The sequence below is a fragment of the Hippocampus guttulatus genome, chromosome 21 (genome assembly GCF_054856545.1).
Source record: "Hippocampus guttulatus isolate MCC_2025c chromosome 21, RoL_Hgut_1.0, whole genome shotgun sequence".
Classification (NCBI taxonomy): Eukaryota; Metazoa; Chordata; class Actinopteri; order Syngnathiformes; family Syngnathidae; genus Hippocampus; species Hippocampus guttulatus.
Genome location: NC_141281.1, coordinates 5,156,389 through 5,183,551, shown reverse-complemented (window position 1 = coordinate 5,183,551; position 27,163 = coordinate 5,156,389). Strand labels below are relative to the sequence as shown.

General features: G+C 42.9%; 2 protein-coding genes across 3 annotated transcripts; both read left to right on the top strand.

The window, feature by feature from the left end:
• Nucleotides 1-237: 237 nt before the first annotated feature.
• Nucleotides 238-16,325, top strand: itgb1a (integrin, beta 1a). Of its 2 annotated transcripts, XM_086102056.1 has the most exons (17): nt 238-558; nt 8,718-8,778; nt 9,159-9,244; nt 9,416-9,635; nt 9,717-9,887; nt 10,005-10,243; nt 10,506-10,661; nt 10,763-10,858; nt 11,299-11,388; nt 11,751-11,891; nt 12,082-12,284; nt 12,388-12,626; nt 12,733-12,955; nt 13,421-13,656; nt 13,820-13,986; nt 14,680-14,757; nt 15,179-16,325. In XM_086102056.1, exons 2-16 carry the CDS (start codon nt 8,718-8,720, stop codon nt 14,755-14,757), a joined length of 2,406 nt encoding a protein of 801 aa, XP_085958182.1. In that variant the 5' UTR covers nt 238-558; the 3' UTR covers nt 15,179-16,325. The 2 variants fall into 2 exon arrangements, with proteins under 2 accessions (XP_085958182.1, XP_085958183.1); XM_086102057.1 differs by lacking the exon at nt 14,680-14,757 and having other exon boundaries at nt 239-558.
• Nucleotides 16,326-18,118: 1,793 nt separating this feature from the next.
• rab18a (RAB18A, member RAS oncogene family) lies at nt 18,119-25,187 on the top strand. Its single transcript, XM_086102239.1, has 7 exons — nt 18,119-18,381; nt 20,196-20,251; nt 21,441-21,502; nt 21,723-21,795; nt 22,180-22,298; nt 22,853-22,919; nt 23,157-25,187. Exons 1-7 carry the CDS (start codon nt 18,314-18,316, stop codon nt 23,324-23,326), a joined length of 615 nt encoding a protein of 204 aa, XP_085958365.1. The 5' UTR covers nt 18,119-18,313; the 3' UTR covers nt 23,327-25,187.
• Nucleotides 25,188-27,163: the final 1,976 nt, after the last annotated feature.

The following is a 27,163-nucleotide window of genomic DNA, read 5'->3' as shown; positions in this document are numbered from 1 at the left end:
GATTGTATTTTCAAATTAATAGATATATCAAAATAAAATTGCCAAGAATTTACCCTAAAACGAACTAAAGTGTCATATTTAACACTTAAAGGTTGTTATAATTTTTTACTAGATAGCCAGGATGGTAAAGTAAAACGAAAAACAAGACAAATAATTGATGTATGTATAGTTTTATTTTGGTAATGTAACCAGAAGTAGAAAGCCTTAAAATAGTGTTCGTGTAGTGTCATTCCAAGAGCAGTGTGGTTTGGGCAGGAGAAGAGCGCTTCGTGTCAGTTTCGCTGCTTGTTTCTTAACTCAATACAGTCTCTGCAGGGAAATTTTGTTTTGTCTTATGTTTTCTGTGAAATAGAAAGTAATTTATCGCTCTTATCTGGATTGCATGAGCAGGAGTATAAATCTTCGGTGACGTTTTTCTTTTCTTTTGCTGGTTGTTTTGGTGAGAAAGTGGTCTGGTGCCAGCGGGGCGGTGAATACCACCGCCGCTGCTGTGGCGGATCATCTTTGGAGAGGACCGCTATCTGTGCTGCCACGGAAATAAACACTTTCAACGCAAAGGTAAGCAATCGAACAATTTCATCAGGTTGCGGGAAATCTGATTTAAAGATGTTCCGTTTTTGGGGGGAGTCTATTGCACTTATGGTTGGATAACGTGGGGATTTGCAACAGTTGTCTGCTGTTTCGTCTCTTAGAGTTGGACCGTCATATGAAGCGCTTCCTTCCCTCTTCTTACATACTCAGTTTACATTATTCAAGGGTCACTTAACAGCAAGGGATGCTACTGTCTGAGGGAAAAGTGGTTAAAATAGATCAGATCAGTTCGATTGAGGTGAATCTGTGTTGTACTGCATCACCTCGTATCACCTTCTTTTTTCTGCTTGAGAGGTATTTATTTTGTATGGGTCCATGCTGGACAATCACCATACTCGGGCTCTTTTTTTCCAAGTGCCTCGCATAAATGACAAGCTGCACATTGGATAAGACTTCCGCCTGAAGGAGGATAGATAGTAGACTAAAGGCCTTATAAACAGTCGCTGACTCCGCAGCCCGTTTAATCAAGGAAATGGAGACAGAATGAGAGGAAGGGCACAGGGAGTGTCTGGGATGGAAGAATGAGAAAATTGACAGTAAGGAAGGTTAATTGAGGAGGAAGATAGGACAGGGGGTGGGGGAGGTATTGCTGTCACCTAAATGCATGTAACCCCAAGTACCCAGGAAACAGCTGCCATGTCAGGTTGCGGGCTCTAATCTGATTTATGAGTCTTCCACACACAGAACCACACCCAATCCTTCCTTGTGGACATGTTCTCGTGTGTGGCATAGATTTTATATGAGCGCTTGTCCCCATGCGTGAGACAGGGGCAATGAATGTGCACCCTGTGGCTGTTTCTGTTGTTTCTCTTTGACAGAAGTGATGAATGTCTGCGATAGCCATTTGTGACACAAGGGTTGGTAAATTCGGGGTGCTCTAGGTCATCCACTAAAGTCATCTGGTTGACTTGAATCTACAGTTTATGGTTGGAAAAAAAAAACACTTAGCAGCAGCCAGCCACAGGATGCAAAGGGGACAATGGACTTGTGATCCTTGATTGTGTACGGTGATTCAAAAGTTTAGCTCAATGTCACACACCTCCAGAGAGTGAAAGCAGGCAGGTGTCCCACCGTTAATCCCAGTAGAACAGTTGTGCGTTAGGTAGTGAATCACATGCTTGCCCAACATGCACAGCCTTCTTTACCGTGTCAAGCCAGATGGACACGCAAAGCCTTGTTAGAAGAAAGACTTTGACTTCAGATATTACTGTCTTAATGCGTTCAGTCTATTCATAAAGTACATTTACGGTTAGATTGTTGGGTGTGTCTTTGGTATTGGGCTCAAGCGCCTCCTCTGAAGTTCTATTCAACCGACATTTTAGGCTTTCCCGTCTGTCTCCCCGTCCACATTTAGTGTGGATCACTTTGGGTGGTGGCGCCTGCTTCTAAAAACAGCCTTCGAAGACCCTCCGAGGAGTAGGGAAAGCTGACCTGCATGCAAGGGTCTGTTGTGAAAACAAAGCTAAAGTTATCTTGGCGGAAAAAATATAGTAGCCGAATGTGTTTCTTGTCACTGCTTGGTCTGGGAGCTGGGAACAGGAATGTTTGTATTTGGCCTGCGTTTTTGGAATAAGCAGAGACTCTGCCGGGGAGTGTTACCTTAATCAGTAACAAGAGTCAGACATAACTCATACCAATGCGTCTGAAAACCTGACGTTTGTAAAGACATTAAAATCTGTGTAGCATGAGTAAGAGCTGACTTACTTTCTTATTTTCAAATGGTCACCATCTTAATGCAACTTCAAGTAGACTGGTACATGTGCAGAATATATTGGCAGTATATATATAGTGCAGTACATGTGATGTATATAAAAAATACAGATTGTTAAATACCTCTGTGGACGGTAAAAAGGCATCATCATCTTTGTTTTGAGATAATGATAGAAAAAATGAACTGTCGGAAAATACATTATGACCTCAGCTGCTGCAGCTTGCATTTTCTCCATGTTGAAAGTGCATCGATTCCTTCTGCGACACTCGAAGTTAAACCCCGTTGCAAAATGTCACATAGAATATGCCGTTTTGAGGGAAAAGAGAGATTGTCACAAGTTCACAGGTTGGCTGCAGCTAGTCACATCATAAACAATGGAAACAGTGTTCTCCGTCTTTGTGAATGGGTCTTTTTGACACTCAGAATTAACCACTGAGTCACAATCAGATATACACTGGCACATATATTCTCGATGAAAGAAACATACAAACAGCAGACATCACCAAGGCGCGATTTGACAACACTCAATGAGCCCATAATAAACCAACTGGTACGGCAATAACGGCCATTCTTCCACACTTCCTCTCTGGAGCGCGAAGAGCAAGTGTGACAAGTCTGCAGCAGGGCTCCTTGTGTAATTACAAGCCCCGTGAGTCTGTATACTGTAAAAGTATAAACACAACGTTCAGCCAGAGGCCTCGAAGCGTGCGTTGAAAAAAATGAAATGAGGCAGTTATCGTCTGATCCCAAGAGGGATAAAACATACAGTCATCACGGCGTGCTTACAGTCCGCCGAGTTCTCCCTCTCCTGTTGTAGCAGAAATAGAGGCCTTGTAGTTCAAGTGTCAAACCTGGGTCCAAACGAAGGACATATGCTCCTCATTAATGTGGCAGTTTTCTGCACATTCAAGCAGAGGTGGCCACAGCTGGACCTCTTTGGGCTGTCACTCTTTAGGACGTTGCTGTATGTATTCAGGCAAATGGAGCAGGCAGCACTGTCGTCGCTCTTTATGACATCTTGGCTACCGTCAGCTGGCCTGTGTTGTGCACGTTGGCTGCTTTTGCTCAGGCACGTGCTAGATTCCATTTAAAAAATGCACACAAGTATACTTGATGACTATTTAGAGTGGATAAAGTTTGTCTCCCAGCAGAAGCGGCGCCGAGGCTGTTGGAACCAGCAGCCCCCGTGAAAAGGTCTAAATCCAGACAAGGTCTCCTGATTAATACTTCACAGCTGTTTTTGTCTGACACTGCAGACGTGCCGTCATTTTATTATCTAAATGGTTCCGGAAGGCGGTGCAGTTCTTTTTCACTATCCCAGAAAATAAATACCGAGGTTGCTATTTGTGTGCATCTTTAACTTCATTCAAATGACACCCGAGACTTCTGCCTCACTCTTTTCTGTAACTTTAATGTAAGCCATGTCACTTAATGCTGCTATTGCGGGGAAAGGCTAGTGGGTGGGGTGGGGGCGGGGGTCAGATGGGGTTGCTTTTCCAGCAACATAATCCAGGCTTCCTGTGTGATCCGGTTAAGTTTCCTGTGTTTCAGCAGAGGAAGGGCCAGCTTCACAAAGACAGTGTGGTTTGCGGAGACTTGAGCATTTGGAGACTCCTCCTCGCAAAGCTCGGGGCTCACAATTGGGCTTTGACTGCAGCGGCTACGGGCACTCGCTTGCCAGGTGGCACGAACATGCACGGGAACCCATCTCCGATTTGTCTTTTCTTCATGGTAGCAGAGCTGCAGTGCTCTAAGTCTTCCATGCTCGGACTCTAGCGACGACAGCTTTGAGTGTAAGCTTGCCAAAGCGCCTCATGAAAGGCAGATGAGGACAGGAGCGAACCAAAACATCTGCACAGCAGCCATGTTGCCTCCACTTTGATATGTCGTTTTTATCTGCTGCAATTGACGTTGCTGTGAAAAAGTCAAACAAGAAATTTCAGTTATGAGCCCCTCTCCAAGTGGCTCCTTCAGTAAATGTCCTTGAACTAAATCACACATGGCAGGTGTGATGCAATGCGTTTCTTGTCATCATTTTACATAGTCATCATTTTACCACACATTTTCTCGTTGACATGAAGACTATTTTTTTCCCTTTGGCAAGTGCCTCCTCCTTTTGATCCTTCGACGGAGCGACATTTCTTCTGCAGTTTAGTTTGTCTTCCTATACTAAACTTCATCTGACAGCAGTTTTAAAACAGTACCTGGATAAATACTTAGCCAAAGCACCAAGATGATTTTCCACTCTCAGGATAGTTCCATTTTACTCACATTCTTGGATTTCCAGCATCATTTTTTTCATACCAACCCGAGTTGTTCTTGAGATGTACTCAAATTGCCACAGTCTTGCCCTTGAATTAATTTGGGTTTATGTGCCCCTGAATCCGAAATTAAAATAGATGGGCACGTGCTTTTGAAACCACTTGACAACATGTTCAAGTGTGTGCGTGTTGGGTGGAGGCTGGGTGCAATTGGTTTTTTTTTATGGTGGTCTACCGTTTGGAGTGATTGCAGATGCCAGGTGTTAAGGATGAGTCAGAAATATCTTTCCCGCACTGTATAGCTATTTTCACCCTCGGGACAGAGCCATTAATGGTGATATGGAAAGTGACCTCATGCTGCGTGTAAGTCTCGATTGTTTCTGTCAAACTAGTGAACAAACAGCTTTTGAGTGTAAGCTTCATTCCACATCAATGGGTTTAACTGTTGAAAAGAACCCAAGACAACTTACACATTATTGATTGCCTGACCAGGCGAAGTAAGTCCTCTCAAGTCTGTATCCCTGCAGAGGAGTATATCTTTAGCCTTTGTCACACGCATGCGGAATGCTGGCTGGCTTCAGGCCAGCTTATGTGGCCGAGTGGCTTTTTGTATAAAATGCAGAGAAGGAGTTTTAATACCAGCAACATGCTCTTGAAGCTTCTCACAAAGCTGCCATTTAAGATATCAATACAAACCTTAATTCAATATCAAATGTTGTGAGGATGAGCCTTATTGTTGTGACTGACACAAAATGTTTAGATTTGCCACAGCCCCAAATAAAGCACAACCAAGAATTATTTTTGCAGGTCATTACACGCCGGGCCTCTTTTTAATGGGAGAGGGGAGCCAGTGAGTGCGGACACATTAAGAATTAGATCCTTTTTCAAAGTCCCAAAGGACAGCCTGATTCATTGCTTTTGTCCTCCATGAGAGGATCTTCCTAATGGCGACTAGGGGGGTGGGGAATGGACAGAGACGGCGGAAGAGGCTGTTTGATATTCCCCTTCAGCTCTGTCGGAAGCCGTGTCATGTCTGGGAGTGCCAAAATGATCCCTCTCATAACTGTTTGAAGTCAAGGGGGTCACCGGCTGGCTTGGTTTGGCTCATATTGGACAAATGAGCTGCGGATTGGGATGCTGGCAAAGTGGGAGAGGAAGGAAAGAGGAGTGAAGTGGGGGGGGGGGGGGGGGGAGTAGTGTGGAATGCCCCAAGATATGCCAGATAACTCTGGAGAGACCGAAAGAAAGCATGATGGAAACCCTCAAAGCATGTTACTGTTTTTACTGTTCTGTCCTGATGTGCAAAATTTATTTTTATACAAATTCGCGCAATCATCTCTTTTGAAGACACATTCTGGTAAATGTCGACCCGTTTGGACAATGCAGCCAAGCGTGGCGTTGGGGTCACGAACGGCATGAATCGTGATTATCATCAACTGAATAAAATGGAGCCGTGCACAATTTGCTTACACATTAGTGAATTTACTCTCTTTAAAATTAAGCACTTAAGGAGAGCAAGCGCTCCCTAGTGAATAATGACCGGCAGTGCCATGGTGCCAGTAAAGTAGCTCAGGACTTCAACAGTAAAATGTGTTGGCAGCTCAAACTCACAATGCTCTTTTTAAGAAAAAGCCAGGGCTTTCCTGCACTTAGACTATCTGTTCTTCCCCAGACGTGCTAAGGAGGAATGGAAAAGAAGGAAAAACAGGAAAGGGCGGCGCATACTCCCCAACTCTGAGGCAAAGAGGCTGACTCAAATCCAGAAGAAAGGATCCCACAAACTTTGCTTGCCTCTGCTGACTTTGCCCTTTTTTTTCTTCCCTAACTCCCCTCCTCAATTCAAAACTACATGTTCAGAGCGCTTTTACTACAAGAATGTTAAAAGTTAAAACATGTTTGTTTTTTTTCCCCTTGGCTGAATTGTCACAATTGCATCTTTACTTTGGCAAATATGAGGTACTGGTCGTTGAAATCAGGTGTGTTGAAGGAGGGGGGGGGGGACTAAAACATGCAGGGCATTGACTCACATCAAATCACTCAGGTTAATTTTTTGGAGACGCCTGAGAAGTGGGCCTTTCAACATTTCAGCCAACTGTGGATGGAATAGGATGATTTTGAGACAACCTGGAGGTACGGAATCAGCAATCGGATCATGCTGTGAATGTGGCAGGTGCCTGGCGAGATATCAAAAAGGAAGTCTGTTAAAACGTTTGCCACAGTCTTGCCAGCCACCGTGCAGATATGAATAAAATGGGGTCGAGTGCGTTTGAGTCTTGGAAAGCCAAAGAGAACAATACTACTTACGTTAAAAGTGTAAACTGGGTTTTGTCCCCACACGTAGTCCCCTCATCTAAAACCTGCATGACCCCCGTCATCAATCTAGGCGGTTCACGTCATCTGGGCCAAACAGACCCGCTCCCATTTTCCTGTTGCTCTCTCACTTTTCCTTCCTTCCTTGCTTCCTTGTGGCGACAGATATTACAGGACTGAAATCAGTGGTCGAGATGCCGAATCATAGGGTGCGTTTAAGCCTCTGGGATACGCCATTCCCACCTCCCCACCTATGGCCCGTCACGGATACTGTAATTTACAACATTCTGAGGTACGGAGGAGGATTTGAAAGGCGGACTACCTCCCCCGCAGTAAGCCCTTTCTGAGCCTGCTCTCTGCTCTACAAAGTTAGTCCACTTTTCTTAAGAACATTCCTCTGAGCAGCTGCAAAGCTTCACAGGCTTCTGACACATTGCTGGTGTCTGTATTTGAAGCTGAGGGCCAATCGTAACTTGACATTCAACTGTACATCCTGACAAAAGTCTTTTCACATTACATGCTGTGTAAACAAACGTTACTTTTAGTTCACGCCAATTAAAAAGTACATACAATTGCTTCTCTCTCTCGTTGACGGTAAAGACAAGCTATATTTTGTCATGATGTCAGATTTGTCTCTTGTCCTGAATATGATGGCGGCCACTGCCACAGCTTGGCTAAATGCGCTACTTATCTCATATCTTGTTATGGCACACACCAGTGAACAGTACTGGAGGCTAATCTCGGCGGCTGGAGACAAACCGTCGACCCGTATGTGTCTTCATAATCGGACACCGGTGGGGACACACACTTCAAGCACTGAGGGAATGCATCACTTAACACCCCACGTTGAACGTCAGCGCTTCGTTGACCGCAGTATCAGGGAATGCAGTTTTTTTATGGAACCACTATGAATAGGCACGGACTACTTCTGCTCTAAAACAAGAGGAATAACTCGTCGCATCAAACTCTAATTACGGACTCCTGCCCGGATAATTGCATTTGGTGAACTCTTGTGGAAATTCTCTTTGCAATGACGTTCAGGAATTTGTGGTTTACGGGTCTTCTACCTATTGTTTTATTGTTTTGGCTCTTGTCATTTTTTTTTCTTTTAAATTGAAATACTTGACAGTGGTCTGCTGAGAATGTGGAAGGTTAAATGTTACTGAAATTTCCGATGTTGAGAAAATTGTTACGAGAGAAAGAATTTTGTCTGTTGTCATATTTATTTTAGGAGCCACGCAAAGTGACAAACTGCAGTTTTAGTCTAGCGTGACTTGAGATGTTCCCATTTCAGCTGTTCTGCACGGTGCCCTCATCATTATTAAATCAGGAGGGTTGTCTTAAGCGCAAGAGAGGATGAATCGATTTGGCTGATCAGAGGAGCTCAAAATGCATTGCGAGAGAAGGACTCGGGGGAGCTCGGGCTATTTACAGTAAAAGGAATTGTGGGAAAAGGCAGAGTGTCGTCCACGATGCGCATATTCCCTATTCACGTTTGTGTGTCTGAATTGAATTAACTGGCTGTTGCCCTGCAACGGACTGAAAATAGCCACGCAACCCCCCAACACACACACACACACACACACACACACACAATAATTTATTACCACCAGTTAAGCCTCACCCGTTTACAGATTCAATCGGTCAAGCCTTTTGTTCTTCATTGCAATTTATTCATGTACTGTATTTATGTATTTATTTTACAGGAAGTTTTGAGTTCAAGTGTTAGGGCAAGCATGAACATTAAGAAAATATGTTGTGTTGCTGAATACATGATTATCCCTCATTTGTGGATTCAAGAGAATATAAAGGAATAGAAAATCATGTTCACACATTTCTTCCAGATGGACCTGAAACTGCTTTTGATATCTACATTGGTTGGAGTCTTCTGCAACGCTCAGAAAGGTAGATTTGATTTATGTTATACAAAACACCAGATTTTTATTTTTTTATTTTTTTATACTGCCGCATATCAGTATCGGTGACGTAAGCCGGCAATCCAAATGTGTTAGTCATCGTGATGACTACATCCTCTCTCGAAAAAGAGGTAGCGGCTATAACCCGACGATGTCATTGACGAGCGCTGAAGGTCCACCTCAGCATCATGGAGAGAATAATGGTTGGCTGGATATTCCAATCCTGTCTCCGATGACGATAGAGCCACAACGTTCCAGATGAACTGACATGTAAAGACAGCGGGCTTACAGGGCTGCTTACTTGGCAGGGGCTATAAGCTGCACTCTGTGACACTGCATCCTCTTCTTTTCTCTTTGTTTTTCATACAGAGGGGAATGAGTGCATCAGTGCAAATGCCAGATACTGCGGGGAGTGCATCCAGGCTGGAGCGAAATGTGGCTGGTGTACAGACCCGGTATGAATCGATGCTCTTAAAAAATATTTTAAAAAATCAATCAATGATAAGCATTTTGGATCGTAACAGATGGAAATCATTCTTTCCTTTTTCCATACGCTTGCGTAAAAGCACGGGATCTGAGCAAACCAATGCGTTTTAATTTCTGGCTCGACTAACTGGTGATTTCAGGACTTCCTAAAACAAGGTGAGACCGTGTCTACCCGATGTGATGAGCTGCAGTCTCTCACAAACAGAGGTTGCATAGAGAGCTTGATAGAGAACCCTCGTGGAGAAAAGAGGACCCTCAGGAACAAAGCGGTAACCAACCGCAGGAAGGGAGCGGAGAAACTAAAGCCAGAAGAAATCACACAGATCCAACCCCAGAAGCTCAGTCTCACCCTCAGATCAGGTGAACACCCGTCACTCACAAAGCTTTCTCTGATTATCATCTCTGCTTGTATTGAGTGGAACATCCGACCTGTGTGGACAGGGGAGCCTCAGTCTTTCAACCTGAAATTCAAGCGGGCAGAAGATTATCCCATCGACTTGTACTACTTGATGGACCTTTCTTACTCCATGAAAGACGATCTGGAGAACGTCAAGAACCTGGGAACCAGTTTAATGCTAGAAATGTCAAAGATCACATCTGACTTCAGGATAGGTATGGAATTGATTTCACCATTGGTGTGTGTGTGAGACGTTTGGTTAATTTTGGATTCACGTAAAATCATACCATTTTGTCTTTCGTGTGATTGATTTTTTTAAAAAATGGTCTTAGGCTTTGGCTCTTTTGTGGAGAAGACAGTTATGCCGTACATCAGCACCACCCCAGCCAAATTGTTGAACCCCTGCACCGGCGACCAGAACTGCACCAGCCCATTTAGCTACAAGAACGTCCTTAAGCTCACCAGTGATGGCAAAAGGTTCAACACCCTGGTGGGCCAGCAGCACATTTCTGGAAACCTGGACTCTCCCGAGGGTGGCTTCGATGCCATCATGCAAGTGGCTGTGTGTGGGGTATGCGGTAAAAACAAAACACACATTTTATACCGATTCGGTGAACGTGCGCCGGCGGCACTAATCGTATAGCGATTTCCCGGTTGTTTTCCTTCAACCGCATCAACCAATAACTATGTTTCGACGCTGACGTGCCAACGCAGCCTTTTTTTAATGAGCCCTTCACCGAAATTTCAATTCCTGTGTTCAACATCATGTCATGCACATTTTATGATCAAAACGGAAAGTATTTTACAACGTCGGCATTTTTCTCATCTCTCAGGAGCAGATTGGTTGGAGGAACGTGACTCGCCTTCTGGTGTTTTCCACTGACGCTGGCTTCCACTTTGCAGGAGATGGCAAGCTAGGTGGCATCGTTCTGCCTAATGATGGAAAATGTCACTTGGAGAACAATTCGTACACCATGAGCCACTACTATGTGAGTGTCCAAGTTTTCTAATTGTGGGAATAAGACATGGCCGCTCTTCTCACGCGGGCATGTCTTTCACTTCTAAACTGAACGATTTCTCCTTGTTTCAGGACTACCCCTCGATCGCTCACTTGGTTCAGAAGCTGAGTGACAACAACATACAAACCATATTTGCTGTCACAGAGGAGTTTCAGCCTGTCTATCAAGTTAGTTTTTGATTTTCTCTCATGTCGAAATACTGTTGAAGATCTCATAGGAAGTAACGGAGCCCCAGACATGACTCGCTGTAACTATGATGTGCGCACCAGGAACTACTTTGTGCATTTAACAATAGCATTTCAAAAAATCCGACTAGGCCAGGACGTCTGTTTCAAATTAAAGGCAGCACCTCCTTGAATCTCTGATCATTTCAATCTGCCGTGGAGCTATATAACCTTGTGCCATCTGAGTATGATCAAGGTTCTTTTCATGCCTGACCCCACAGAAGCTCTGGTGGGCTTCTGAGCAATAAAACTTGAGCCATTGTGTAAATTGTGTCCATAGCGCAGTGCTTCAGTGCGTATTTGGATTACATGCAACAAATTTAACAGAATTAAGAACAAAAAAAAATAAATCACTGAAATGTGACTTTTCATTGTGTCCCCAGGAGCTGAAAAATCTAATACCAAAGTCTGCGGTGGGCACCCTGTCTGCTAACTCAAGCAACGTTATCAACCTCATTATAGATGCTTACAATGTAAGTCTGATGCCATGACAGTCAAAATATGGATGTCACATGAACCACTTTTTCAAGCCTTTTTAATTCAATGGAACATTCTCACTTGTTTTTAAAATAACTCACAAGCAGTCATTAGAAGATGGAAGATAAAGTTAGCGTTCATCTTTTATCTACACAGTGAAGACATATGCTGAATACCGTATTCTGAAAAAACAATCTCAACGTGTGTCTCTTATTTCTATAATTGAAGACTCAGCTAAGCCGTTTGTATAGCCGTCTGTCTAAACAAAACTACCAGATGACATTCCATTGCAGGGGACCCCCCCCCCCCCCCCAAAAAAAAACTGCATCCATGTTATTATCTTTTCTTTGTTTGACAGTCGCTCTCATCTGAGGTCATTTTGGAGAACAGCAAGCTTCCGGAGGGAGTGACCATTGCTTACACATCCCGCTGTAAGAATGGAGTCATTACTGAGGGTGAAAATGGACGCAAATGCTCCAATATTTCAATTGGAGATGAGGTGAGGAATAGACTTTGGAACATTGGAAAATGCGGAACCTGGTTATTTTCATCAGATGAATCAGCAGGGGGGTTAAAAGACCGGATTGGTCACATTCAAACCATTTTTTGATGTGATGTTCCTTTCATTATGCGCTCCTTATTTTCACAGGTTTAAATCCCAATCCTGTTTTGATTGTCCCTGTTCTCAGGTTACATTTACCATCAGTGTGACATCTCAAGGTTGTCCAAAGCAAGGAAAGCCTGAGACAATCAAGATAAAGCCTCTGGGATTCACAGAGGAGGTCGAGATCATCCTCAACTTTATCTGTGAGTGTAAATGCCATAAAGAGGGTGTCGCCAACAGCCCTGACTGTCACTTTGGGAATGGGACCTACGAATGTGGAGCCTGCAAGTAAGGATTGATATCACCGCAAGCTTCTGGCTTCTGGATATAAGAATGTTGGAAGACTCATCCGAAGCACAAAATCGTGAATCCCTCCCTCCTACCCCCCCAGGTGTTATGAGGGACGCGTCGGCAAACAGTGTGAATGCAGCAGCAACGACGTGGCTACAGAGGACATGGACCGCACCTGCCGCAAAGATAACGGCACGGACATCTGCAGCGGCAATGGCGACTGCGTGTGCGGCACATGCGAGTGCAAGAAGAAGGACAATCCGGAGGAGCGGTACAGCGGACAGTACTGCGAGTGTGACAACTTTAATTGTGACCGCTCGGAAAGCAAACTGTGCGGAGGTAAGGCAACATAATGGAGCACTGAAAGTAATTTTGAGGCTCTCATTCTGAAACCATATTAAGTATCGTCTCCTCTTGTTTTGTTGGGGGGGGGGGGTTTCCTTAGGGCACGGGCGTTGTGAATGCAGAGTGTGCATCTGTGACAACATGTGGACTGGGAGCGCCTGTGATTGTTCTCTGGATACAAGCACGTGTCTAGCCAGCAACAAGCAGATTTGTAACGGCAGAGGCACATGTGAATGTGGCACTTGCAAGTGTACTGACCCTAAATTTCAGGGTCCCACCTGCGAAACGTGCCCTACCTGTCCAGGAGTGTGCACTGAACACAAGTAAGTTTGACCTACCTGAAAAGAAGGACTTTCATACACAAACTATCTCAACACAGCAAGTTAAAAAAAAAAAAAAAAAAAAAAAAAAAAGTTTCCTGTTCACCTTTGTAGTCGAAAAGATACCGTTGGTAATCACACTTTTTTAACAATTACTATTATTCATAGAGAAGAGAAGGCAATAAATGGGGTCAAAACAAGTAGAGGTTCTAATTTGTGGGAAAACCATCAGACAATTTCTTTATGAAAGCATTCTAGCAAAGGGAATGACTTGAATTTTTTTTCCTGCGTGTTTGTACAATGCTGCTCCGCTAAGACTCAAAATCAAAAGTATTTTGTTGGTGGTATCCAATGCTCATTAATAAAAGTTGGAAGAAAAACTTCCTAACCAGACAATCCCGACCAAGTGAAAATCGATCCACCTTAGCTTCGTCGCTCATCATGTGTGGTGACCTATTTTTCTTCCAGGGAGTGCGTCCAATGTCGGGCTTTCGGCACAGGTGAAATGAAGGAAACGTGTGAGCGGGACTGCAGCTATTTCAACTTGATCAAAGTGAAGGACAGGGACAAGCTGCCTCAGCCAAATGACGCCTCTTACCCTGTGATGCACTGTAAGGAGAGGGACGCCAACGACTGCTGGTTCTACTACACCTACGCTGTCAACAACAACACAGAAAAGGAGGTCCATGTGGTTGAAACGCTGGGTGAGCTGGAAGCCGAACATTAACTAGGATGCGATTGTTATGTTTTGTTTTGTTTTTTCGGGGCAATGTTCGTTTCGGGCTTTCTGACAATTGGATTGCCAACGAACTCTTAAGCAGCTGTACCTACCGCCGACTGAAAGCGTCCTCCAATGCTGTGTTTCAGACTGTCCTGCTGGTCCTGAGATCATACCCATTGTGGCGGGCGTAGTGACTGGCATCGTCTTAATTGGTTTAGCTCTGCTGCTCATCTGGAAGCTGCTGACAATCATCCACGACAGAAGAGAATTTGCCAAATTTGAGAAGGAGAAGATGAATGCCAAATGGGACACGGTGAGGGTCCGGAAGTACAACAAGCTCTGTGAGATATTGACGGCATACCTTTAATGGCTATAACAGTTCCCTGAGTCACATTAATACAAAAAACAGGTGTGGGGAGTCTGTGGTCTCTAAACAGTAAATCCATCATTTGTGAAGCTCGTGTGTCGTTCTGAACAGCCGAAGAGTTTTGCGCCCCGATAATATTGTTCACTTTCTTTTTCTCAAGTCATCTGGAGAAACAGATCCAATACGTTGCCTTTGAACAGCTCTCAAATGAAAACGGAAAATGTTGGAGGCTCCATGGACTTTTTAGGGAATGTTATGCACCCGGAGCGTAGCCGGAGATTTTTCCGGGGAGTGTCTGCGCCTCCTCCTTTTCCCAACTTCCTGCCTGGCCTACAGTCATCAGCCAACATCAATATGACCGGACTGCAGCCTGACTTTGGGCTGCGATCAGCCTCCACCTAGTGGTGGAGTCGATAAAACCTTAAGTTTAGGACACGTATGTCTCTTTCTCCACCTTGTGGTGTGATTGGTGAAGTTCTTGATTGGGCGCTTTCCAGTCTTTTTAGTGCAGTACTGTATTCCCGTTCACTTTCACGTTTGTGTTGTGCACGTCTGTCATTCTTGCCTTTTCGTAGTCTCCGTCTTATCATTTTGTCCACCCTCTCTTGAAATATTTCTGTGCTCATTCTCTATCTGTAGCAAGACAACCCCATATACAAGAGTCCAATCAATCAGTTCCAGAATCCAAACTATGGACGTAGAGCTGCTGTCCTTTAAGTTCGTATTCTTTCACATTTCCACTTTATTTTCCTGCATGGGTTTGTTTGTGTGTGCATTGTCTCTCAGTATCTTCTTGTGTCTCTCTGTTTGCGAAACCCCTAAATAATACATGAGCTTACAAAGGAAGGAGAAATGTAATAGTGACAAAAGCAAGTGCACGAGTGTGCTGTGATGCACAGAATTTGAGGATCGAGTGTCCTTTCTGGCTACAATTACAAAAAGGCATTTTCTGGTAAGTATGTTTAAAAACAAAAAAAAAGTCTTCCAACACCTCAAAGGCATGTCGTGATTGTGTTTTGGGTGTACTGTAAATGAATCTAATACTAAAAATGATGTTCGCCAATTACAACTTCAAGGCCTGTTGTCTGTCATTAGATTGAATTATCATTCTGACTGTATGTTTCGTTTAATTCCCCAGGGTGAAAATCCCATCTACAAAAGTGCTGTTACGACGGTGGTCAATCCCAAATATGAAGGTAAATGATGAGCAAGAATTTGACATCTTCAGCATTTTAGACAGGTTTGGCTTCTGAGGAGGATCATGTTGTTTATTATTGTTGCTTCGTCATTACAATGCACATGCGTCTGTATTTTTATTAACACATATTTATATGCTTTTGTTGTATTTTAGATGTACAGTATGTGTATATACTTTACAAATTCATATTTCTTGAAAGTTTGTGAATTGAAGTTGTTTATCGAGCCTGCCAAACGTCAGGTGCGGGCATATCAGTTCACTCCTTTTACCAGCAGAAGGTGGATATCATAAATAATAATTTATGCCCCAGAAATATTCAGCTTCTTCAATATTATGCTAATCTCTCAGCTCGTACGCTATCCTTTCTTATGTCTTTCTGCACTGACTGTTTGTCTGTGGTGCCTCTCTGTGTGACAAGACCTGAGGTGTTTTTGATATTTATGCAAGTCATCGGCCAAAGCAGCACATTTTGCCACAGTATGTGTATATCTTGAAAAACAAATGCAAATAGCGACTTAATTCTTTATTTTGGTGTTTTAATAAAAAAAAAAAATTCATGCTGCATAGGCAAATGGATTATTTGTAAATGTGGTTTGGACTGCAGCTCAGAAATCATGAAGTTTTATTGCACTCACGAGTTTTTCATATTTTGAAGGATTTACACCACGATATAAATGTTTAATATCAACTGTCATATGTATGGTTGAAATTCAATCACAAACTAACTGTATACCACTTGTAAAATTGTAAAAGGATAGTTGAGTCAAAGGATTTTTTTTTTAAATAAACACTATGGATTGTAATCCAGCTAATTTACAAATAAGAGTGACTTATTTATTCTCAGGTCCTTTACTGTGTTTTTGCCAAGCATGCCAAAAACATCATTTGTGAACGTCATTGTCGGTAGTATCCTTTTTTGTGTGTGTTTTGTTTTTGCAGAAATATTGTAACACCATTCACCCTAATGCCTCAGAAGCACCACACACAAGCCTTTACAGTATTGTTTGAAAAGTGCCTGTTATTTCAATCACCATGTTCTCTCCCAATGCTGTAATGACTTATTTATTAAATAAACCCCTAAAGAGTGTTGGTGTCTCTTTCCAAAAATAGGCAGAATATAATCCAAGCATCCCCTCGTAAACCATAAGTGACACCAAAAAGGTGTGTCAGAGAGAGAGATTCCCTTTATAATTAAAGGTTTTGATCTAAAAATATGTGGATGAATGGATTGTTGAAAGGCATATTAACAGTGCAGGTGAAGAAAATGTGTATTTAAGGATAACTTTATTCCTCGATGAAAGGGTGCACACTGACATTTACTCACAGATTTTAAATTTCTTCATGTACCGGTACTTCATACGTGTATTTATAACAGTCTTCCTCAACTGGCGGACCGCGATCCACGACCGGACCGCCGACCTCCTCTGTCCGGACCCTCGGCAAATTGTATCAAATAAAAAATTATGAGTTATAAGTGATTTTTACGTTATACATTTTATATTTGTGGACTATAATCTGCGCATTACCGCGATCGCTTGTTAAAATTATCCGTTGTATTCTTTGCGTGCACTAACAGATGTAATGCAGAGGACCGCAGCACCGCGACTTTGTGTGTATAATGTTTGACTAACTGGAGACTCCGGCTGAGCAGGGCATGTCAGCGATAACGATGCACTGATTGGCTCCTCTGAACTGAAGGTGTGCCCATACATAAATCGTCAGCGTATACGATGCGCTGATTGGCTCCTTTGAACTGAAGGTGTGTCCATACATAAGCGTCAGCACGCGTCTATCCCAATACACACGCATTCAAAATGGATGATTGTGTCAGGAAACAGATGCATGCGCGACGTCACAGTGCGCTCACAGCTTCAGCCCAGGAGAGCCGCACACAGACAATTAGACAAAACGAATCGCGGGAGGTTTCGATTGTGTGCAGTTCTGCTCCCGTCTACCCGGGGATCTTTGCAGCTGTTTAACAGCAGAACACCGCAACATGGTAAATGAACGTCACAATGGCGTCCTCAAATAATATTTGCATGCCTCAGACATTGCATTCACCTATAGTGGAAGACCAGCACTGCACATTCCTGTGCTCCCTTGTGTCAGTATTTAGAATGGTTAACTCCTCTTCTGATATATGTTTTAAGTGATTTCAGAGGGTATGTGAAAAGGGGAATTGTACAAATGAAAAGGATATTTTTGTTTTCATGTTTAGTATTTATTTTGGTAAAATTAGTATTTTGTTTTGTTTTTGTTAAATTAAGGGAAAAAAGACAACTACTGTTGAACAAAGTGAAAGTAAAAATGTCTTATTTCCCTAAAAGGGCTATTCCTATTATTAAGCAGGCACAACTTAACAAAATAAAAGAGTTCCTGTGCCTCAATACAATACCTCTCATTATTTGCTGTGTATTGGCAAAGTGAATAATTGTTATTTTCATGCACCCCATTATTGGTTGGTTGTGAGGAGTGTTGATTTGCATAAGCTTGGCTTTACCATACTAAATGGGCATATAGCCCTGCTCCCCATGACCGCCGTGCATGGGATCGGACCTTGGTCTTATTAAAAAAAAAAAAAAGTGGACCTACAGCATTTCTAGTTGAGGACCACTGATTTATAATATATACTGCATTCACAAAAATATATAAAAATAACATCTACGACTCCGGGAAAACTGGACATTTACTCACAGTTTTCAGTTTCTTCATGTACTTCATACGTGTATTTACTGCATTCACAAAAATATATAAAAATAACATCTATGACTCCGGGAAAACTGGATCATGTGGGGTAAAACGCTGTCTTCAGTGTGAACGATCGGATCTTAAAAGTTTTAAAACATTCTTGTTTATTTTTTGATGCAGGCCAGCGTAATAAACAAACAATGAAGTCACAAACCGGAAGCTCATTGACGTCATACCGGAAACGGTTGGACTGCAGGCCACCAAAAGCAATGCTGTCAAACTCAGCCCACCCGAAGCAGTAAACAGGAATGCTAGCTGTTAGGAAACCTTGTGTGAACGGACGTTTGAGTTGTTCTGTTTAGAGGGACGGTTTGCCTATCCGTGGCAATGGAAGACGACATTCTGACAACGTTGAAAATACTAATCATTGGAGAAAGTGGTGTCGGCAAGTCCAGGTAAGTCACCGGGGACGTTGCGGCTAACGGCTAGCGCAGGCTCGTTGGCGGGTCGCGCATTGTTTTGGAAAACATGCGCGTCCAAGTCGCTACACTGTTTGGCAGTCTTATTTGGTCAAACAATGCGGCAGGAATATCTTTACTGTAGATTCTTGCAATGTATTATAATACGATTCGGCTGTTTTCTCCACACTGGCTTGTTAGCTTGCCAGACAGATAACACGGTGAGATCATCGCTGACAGATACTGCGTTGTCAATTTGTAATTCGTCAGAAATGATGACGGACATTGAAACCGTTGCTTGATTCGAAGCAATTCAGACGAAAAACGATAGATAGTGACGTTATTACATGTTGTTATCGTATCCAAACTGCCGCCTCGCTGCGTAATATACCACTTAGTGCATAACGCTGTTTACCTGGTAGATATAATAATAATCATAATAAACCGAGTTGTTTGTCACTAACTGCAAGTGAAGTTGGTCAGCCTGTCCAACTATAATGATAAGTAACGTTACGGGCATTTGGCTGGTTATTCTTTGCACCGAGTCAGTTAACGAAGAGCTTATTGAGACGTGTTAGTATTTATGACTGTGTGCGTGATTTTTAACAGCCACTCGGAGGCATCAACCATCGCATTGCAGACTGTGGCTCACCCAGACTGTTGAAAGCCTTCACGAGTCATAGCAAGCGACAAGAATTATCAGGCATTGACAATCCACTTTGATCAGCAAGGGCGTCCAGTGTAGTTCAGATCGATAGCCTACAAATCGTCACTTGTGATAAAGTAAAATCATTTGCTATGTGTAGATTCGTAAGAATGTACAATATCGATGTTGGCCACAACTGCAGGGTGCAGGAAAATCTACAAAACGCTTAACTATCCTTTGAAAAGGTTCATGAATCTGGATTCAGAGTCAGGAAGTTGTCAACCGAGCCCATCCCAACCCAGTCATTAGTTTTAAATGTTTGTTGTAATCATTTTTCTTAATGTCAGCCAAAGTCAGCAGTAAATACTTCCAGAGCACTGGTCGAAGTCCCATTTCTTTTATTTTCATACCTTAATTCAATATATTGGCACAGTGCATGATTATGGAAATTTACAAAAGAGTGCCCTTTTTCCTGGCATTGCCACTATTTTTCTTCCTGTGATTGCTGGTATGGCTAAACAATCAGATGATATGCCAACACCGTGCAAGTCCTATGTTTGTTTATATTTCCTGAAAACGGATGATTTTGTGGCCAAATCTACCAATGTACCCTACAATGCCTTTAAGTGCATCATTGAGGTCAAGGGCAGTATTTCCAGAGAGCAATTTTCTCTTATTATACAAAAAAGCTTTTGGATGGCTTAGCTTTGATTTTGTTTCACAGCCTTTACCGAATCCGGGACATTTCAACCCAGTTACGACTTCCATTTATCACAAAAATTACTTGGGCACGATGCACTTTTTTTTTTTAGCTAGATCATCTTCATGAGTCGCTTGTTGGCTGTACACTCACTGCTTAGGCATTCATGGTTGGAAAAAAAGTTATTCTTAGGTCATTGTTTCACTGAATTTAGCCTTGCTGTGAGTTAGACTTTTACACTTAATCACATGTGGTGAAGAGTGAACTCTGTCCCACTGACCACAACCTTGGAATGATGTCATCTTGCAATTGGGCGAGTTAAGCACCGAGCAGTCAATCGAGCGAGATGATTCTCTGGCATCACATGCTATGTCAGCATCAAATTATGTGTTAAAAAAAAAGTCTACTGTGTTTTTTTTTTTGATGTTTCAATCATGCCTTCTGTTTTCGTATTCCTCTTCGCAGCCTCCTCCTACGATTCACAGATGACACATTTGACCCAGAGCAAACTGCCACAATAGGTGAGTAAGATGTGTGAGCTCATTTGATGACGATAAAACTGAAACAAGAGGAGGTGCAAGAACTCATTCAGATCATTTTAACACTGAAGGACACTCTGAAATTGAGTTCCTCAGATGAAACATTTCCCTAAATAGAAGCAGAGACTACCAAGTGTTTGTTGGAAGTTGGCATTTCTTGGAGAGGAACCGGTGATTGAGATATTTCACATTTGCATGTAGTTTCACTTGCTTTTCTGACTGACTGAACTGGGTGTTGAATTACTCGGACATGATATGTCTGTTCAAACAACCACCCAAAACCTTTCAACGACAAAAAAAAAAAAAAAGAAAGAAAGAAAAGAAAAGAAAAAAAATCAAAATATTTTCCAAGGTTTAACTTGGCCAGCTGGGATTCTTTGACAAACAAATGTCTACATTGAAGTCAAGCCTCCTTTGTTGACTTAAGATTTCAACAAAATCTGTTGCCACTCATTTTCAGAAAAAAGTCAAAATACCAGCTGGAGCAATATGGCCGAGTCATTACGCCGGTCGCTTTCTTAATCCTTTGTCACGTTAACTTGTTGATACTAATCTTGATTGTGGACGCTGCGGCGCCCACCCTTCAAATGACCCTACAAATGAGTGATCGCAGATTATTATAGCAGCTGCTCACCAGTGTGTATGGAAAGAGAAGAGACAATAAGTTGCCATGTGTTTGGTTTGTGTAACGTTTAGTGTTCGCGGATTAGCGTGATAGCTCGACGTCTGCTTCCTGGAAAAAATAACGGTCGCAATTAAAGGCCAATTAAATGGAGAGACCTTTCCAAAGTCAAAAATGTGTCATGGATATGCTGGCCTTCGCGTGTCTCCGCAGTAATGTTTGAGCAATCTTAATGGATTGCAGGCAGATGTACTGTAGTTATTGTCATTTATTCCTGTGTATCAAATGCATACGTTGAGTCTTCAATATCCCCACTTAATTTCTTCTCTTTCTCTTTTATTTGTTTCTACTTGTAATGCTCTACATGCAGCTATTTTTCCGAATGAAAAACTAAATTTGGGGGCTAAATTTAAATCCATGATATTGACAGTTTGTGCATGGTATTTTTATTTTTTTTGAAGAATGGTGCTTGTACTGCAGCGGGTTGAGTTTATCCCAACATATCAATACTTTGATTGATCATTGAATGGTTGCTCTTTAATTGTGTAGGTGTTGACTTCAAAGTGAAGACCATCAGTGTAGATGGTAACAAGGCAAAGCTGGCAATATGGGTAAGTGTACCATAATTCTGTTATCAACCAGAATAATCAGCTGTACAGTATTCCAGGACCGCAGCCTTACAGTTCCATCTGGTGTCCAGAAGATGGCACTCATGTAACACTGAGTCCACCTTCGTTTATCCTGGCACTTCTCAGATCTTTGCTTTCTTTGCTTTGTTCGAGCTTTTTTTTTTTTTTTTTCGGTTGAAGTTGAGATGGTTTTATGTTACAGGACACTGCTGGACAGGAGCGTTTCAGAACCCTGACACCGAGTTACTACCGCGGTGCGCAAGGAGTCATCCTAGGTAGGCCATCATCATGCAGCAAGGCTCATTGCACACATGGATCCTCTTTCCTTCATTGGTACATTACTATTAGCGCTGAAAGATTTGGGAAAAATCATGTCATTGCGATTTCGTTTTTTTTTTTTTTCCTCCCCCATCGAAATTGCAATTGATATTTAGTATGGGAATATTTTTCCTAGTCCTTTTCCTGTGTGTTTTGTAACAAAGACTAGCATTTTCTCTTTTTTACTTTTAACAATATCAAATGTATTATACCAAAATGTATTGGTCTTAAGGGTCAGGCTTACACTCTTAATTAATATGTATTACTTCCGTGTGTGAAATGTGTCGATCTTGAATTGCCTTACATTGTCAGCATGCTTGTGTTTCTTTGATCCGGCCTAGTGTATGATGTCACGAGGCGAGAGACTTTTACCAAACTGGAAAACTGGCTCAATGAACTGGAGACATACTGTACAAGGAATGATCTTGTGAAAATGCTTGTTGGAAACAAAATAGATAAGGTGAGGATGATTTTGCCTCTTAGTGTTTTTCTGTCTATTTTATATCTCAGTTGTGGAATGTATTTGATTTATGGCTGTGCATCCACTGTCGCCGCAGAGAGTTCAGTTTCCTTGAGATCATTTTCAAAAGTTTTGCTTTTGCAAGACTACTTGATATTCAAAAAATTGCCAAAAACATGCCTCTCTTTTGGTAAAATTAAGATATTTTCCCCAAATTCCCAATGGCCACCCTGCCCCTGCCGGTAGTCACTGTGATCACACTTCAAAATCTATTCAGCCATCATGTATCACAAAATCAGACTAGATTTCCAAAATCAGCCATTGGACAAATGACTGAACGAACTGAGTATGGCAGACCCACCCACATATTTCTGGCAGCTTGCGTTAAACCGGGATGCCAGTGGCAGTGGACCGCTAAATAGAGCATTATGAATTCATTGTGTTCTGTTAGCGCAAAAAATCATCCCTTTTCCTCTGTGCCCTCAGATGCTCACAGTAGTTGGCAGATCCACCCGTCAGACCGCAAATAAGCCATTACTACTTCTTTGTTTCAGGAAGACCACGAGCTAGACAGGGCCGAAGGACTGAAGTTTGCAAGAAAACATTCCATGCTTTTTATAGGTAAGCCAGGAGGATTCCCTCCTCTCTGAAGCACCATTGGGCACGGTGCAGTGGACTATTACAAGAGGGGAAACTGTTTTTGAAGTGTCTCTCTAATACTCCCAAGAGGAATTTTTCGACAGTCTATTTATAAATCAAACCTCAAAAAGTCAGCTGCGGCGCACTCGACTTTTCCCCTGTCCTTGAATGAGTTCACGCGTCTCGCATCACCTCTAATTTTGAACTGTGTCCTCACAGAGGCGAGTGCAAAGACCCGGGATGGCGTTCAGTGTGCATTTGAGGAGCTGGTGGAGAAGATCATCCAGAGTCCGGGATTATGGCAGAGCGAGAGCCACGGCAGATTAGTGCAGCTCACCGACGAGGACGCGGGAGGTGGCAGCTGCGGTGGATACTGCTCGCTACTCTAGACAATACCCGCATACACGCAAAGCAAGTTCCTGACATAGAGGTGGGAATACCCGACGCACTCCGACGCAAACCTCTGCTTCCATCCCCTGCTACTATCCTCCTCCTCCTCACATCACTTGTTGTGTAGTTGATAGTAGTGTAGTCCGAGTACCCGGACCGTGGGCTGGATCGTCCACCCCGCCTGTGTTCACACAGGCGTTACTGTTTGCACATGTTCTTTTATAAAGGTGCGCTTGAAATGCAAAAGCCGCTCAGCCTTGATCTCATTGTAGGATGTGTCCTGTGTTCGGCTTGCCTCTTTTTGTGGAGTTGCAGGACTTTGTGATGAATCACCATTTGTCAGTTTACTCTCTGCAACTCTTTTTTTTTTCTTCACTCTCAAAAGGAGGCAAGTCTGCTCAATGAGTCCAAAGTGTGTCATAACCTGGTGTTCCGATCGCGGAATTATATGAACCAAGTGTATTTTTTGTTGTTGTTGAAGGAATATGTTGAGCTGGCTTATCTGAATTGGAGCAGGTACAGATGCTTTGTTCTATAGACAAAAGGATTGGGACACCAGACTGTTACACTTGGACAAAGTGAGAATGGAAAGAAGTACACATCTTTCCGAAAACAACTTCTAATCCTTTTAATGGGGTGCGGCAAGGTCTCTCAAGTGCTTTGACACCAAACCCATCCAGTCTCAAGGACCTTCCTTTGTGCACTGGACCTCCAGTCGTGCTGGAACACAAATGGCCCCCCTCCAAACACAAAGTTGGAAGTATATCATTGTTCAACTGAAAGTAAAGCAAGCTAGCTAGTCCCTGATTGAGATAAAAGGAGGTGTCCCAAGACTTTTGCCCAGAGTATATTGTATAGTCAACACGACACTTTGCTTCTGCAAATGTTCTGTAATGCCAAACCATCTTGAAGTCCCTTGCAACTGCCTCATTTGCTCAGAATATAATCGACTTAGCAAGTGTTTTGGATGACATTTTACCACTTTTATTGACTTTGACTTATAAAGCTCTGGTTTAGTTTTTATTTTTTGGACATGAATGGATGAATCAAATGGATCGGCACCAGCAAAAAGCTTTCCACCCAACACCGAAGAGGGGAACGCCTCTCGTCCATGTGGCACTTGAAGAGAGTGCGAGACTCTCTGGCGCGCCCTCATTCAGACAGATAATATCAGTGATATCACTAACTGCACTGTTTTGTGTCACGATGAAGGAAAAGTGTTCAATATGAAACAGTGCGGCAAGTGTTGCCGACATGTGGAGAGTCAGTCAAAGAAGGCTGTGCTCAGCGCCGCCACATTCTGCTAATGGTTTTAACAGTCGTGCTGGTGTTGAATCTGGGAAATGTACAGTAGCTCGCTTGGAGTGTCCGATCTTTTAATACAGGGATTGTGAAAGTGACATGAATAGCACACTACAATGTCTAATCACAAATGGGATCTTTCATTTTTACCTGCATGTGGAACTGCCTTGCCTTTTTTTTTTTTTTATGTGCAGCCCTGTCTTGTCAACTTAGATTTAGCTCATAATAAAACCACAAATAGGTTTTAACAATGCAGTGTTGTTGAACACAAAATTCTATTGTTACATGAGTGCATACTGTTATGTCTGACATTTTTTTCTGTTGAGATATATGAAATATTCTTCTGTACATTTTATGTAGTTTAGCAATTGATGGGATCATTCCTAAGTTTAAAGCTGAATGTACTGCCTCCATATTCACTCTAGACTGCCCTATCTATTCAAATGTGTTTTTCTTTTATTTTTTTTTCTCTTTTTGAAGTAAAAGTGTTGCCGTGACTTACACACACTTCAGATTATGTCGAGGCGCTTGTTAATGCAATAAACAACGAGGAACAGGTTGTGTCGTTATTTCTGTCTGCAGAGATGAGCACGAACACTGCTGTCATGGTTGCCATGTTGGAAATGTCACTGTTAGGTGAGGGGTTTTTTTCACTCGGCACCCTTCACATTCCGTTGCCTTCACAACAAAGACGTGTGTTTGAAGAGTGTCGGAGGAAGCCTCAAACCCCAGACGTGTGATCGAACTAAATCATCTTTTTTTTTGGCAGATTTCTCGGGGAAACAACCACTGCCATAACTCATCCTACCAACGCTTTAACTGGGATGTGCATAACTCCTGGGCGATTATGAAAGGCTTAGCGCTGGCAGCATGAGCGAGGATGCTTGTAGCATGTTCCTCATCTCCTGCCACAGTGCGGGTCGCCGTCTGGAAATATGTCTCAGTCAAACACTAACTGAGGCCTTCATGTGGTGGGACAATGTGCTGAACTGTAAGCGCTGCCATGTCCTCATGCCTACATCGGAAAAACGTCAACTCTTGAGGAGGGTCTTGAGCTGACAGATGCTCTTTTTCAGAGATTTTTTTTTTAAACATTTTTCGTAAGGGTGACAGTTACAAAATATGAGCCATCTTTTCCAGTGTTTACATTTTGATTTGTTCACTTTGATGAGAGTCCTGGAAATTCACAATGTCTGATCACTTGTGCGCCCGCGATTGAAGGTTACCTGGTGCTTCTTCAAAACGTTTCAAATATAATTACCCAACAACTGCTGTATATGTCGGTGTTGAAAGTGTCTGAGCCTCAGTTCCTCTCCTGACCTGTCAAAGTATCCTTGAGCAGTATATCACCCCATCAGTTGTGGATTTCATATATGTGCACAAGCACACTCGGCTCCAAGTAGGCACTATGCCAGTGACGCCTATGCACCATTCACATGGGGCTGTTGATGTGAACGATAGACTAAACAGAGTTTGGAACTTTTTAGAACAAAAAGTCAAGAGTGACTCCGCGGGGACCACTTGACGGAATACTTTCTGTCCTTCTGTCAGTCTCTGGACACGGATCCAACCACGAATTGTCAAGAACAAATCCTCAGTTAATAAAGCCTTATCCCTCTTGCTCCTCTGCTCTGCCAGCATCTCTGGCATGTATGGACAAAACTCGGACGAGCTTCTCAAGGGAGCAGTCTGAGCTGCCCTGCGTTAAAATGTTACTGGACATCAGGCATCATTTCAGAAGGTGTCAGATTCCGAGGCGTCACTCACTTTGTCAAGCTCATGGCTGAAATTAGTGCCTTTCTGGCTTTGAAAAGCATGGAGGAAGATTGCAAAGATCGTCGTTTTAGCCAAAAGAAACGACCATGTATTGGAAGCCGTTTATGCCCCCATAAAACGACCATGAATAGGAAGGCGTTTTTAGACGAAAAAAACGACGATGTATAGTAAGGCCGAAAATGTAGATGTCATCCACATCCTCAACGGACAGTGTTGACAGGCACATCATTCTCCGCTTCCTCCAAGGATCTAGGGTGTACCCAGCAGCAAAAGTCCCCGAGGGGCAAGTAGGCTCCCCACTGCCTGCTCTTCTCATCGAGAAAATGTTGTCGATGGCATCGAGAGACCAGCCAACCAATTCCATGTTTGTTTTTAGCATGAAAATACGACAGGAGAAAAGGAAAAGTCAGACAAAGAGAGCACATGGACTGAGTGGCGAGCAGGGAAGGGTGGGGTGGGGGTGGGGGACAGGAGCAGAAAGCAAAAGCGTCCGCCTTCGTCGAGAGCCAAGCAAGAAGTTTGGGCATGGTGCCCATCACAAGAGGGTGCTCTAGGCCTGTGTTGATGCTTTCCACATTGGCGGAAACTGATAAAAAGAAACTACGATGATTCTGATGTAAGGGAAGTAGAAGAGGAAGCCCCGCATCTTCTATCTCCAGAGTTGGCAGAGTTGCAATGTCAAACACCCAGAGAGGACATCTCAGCGATGTGTATGCTGAATCCAGTGTGCCTCCAAACACGTATATAAAGCCCTTATG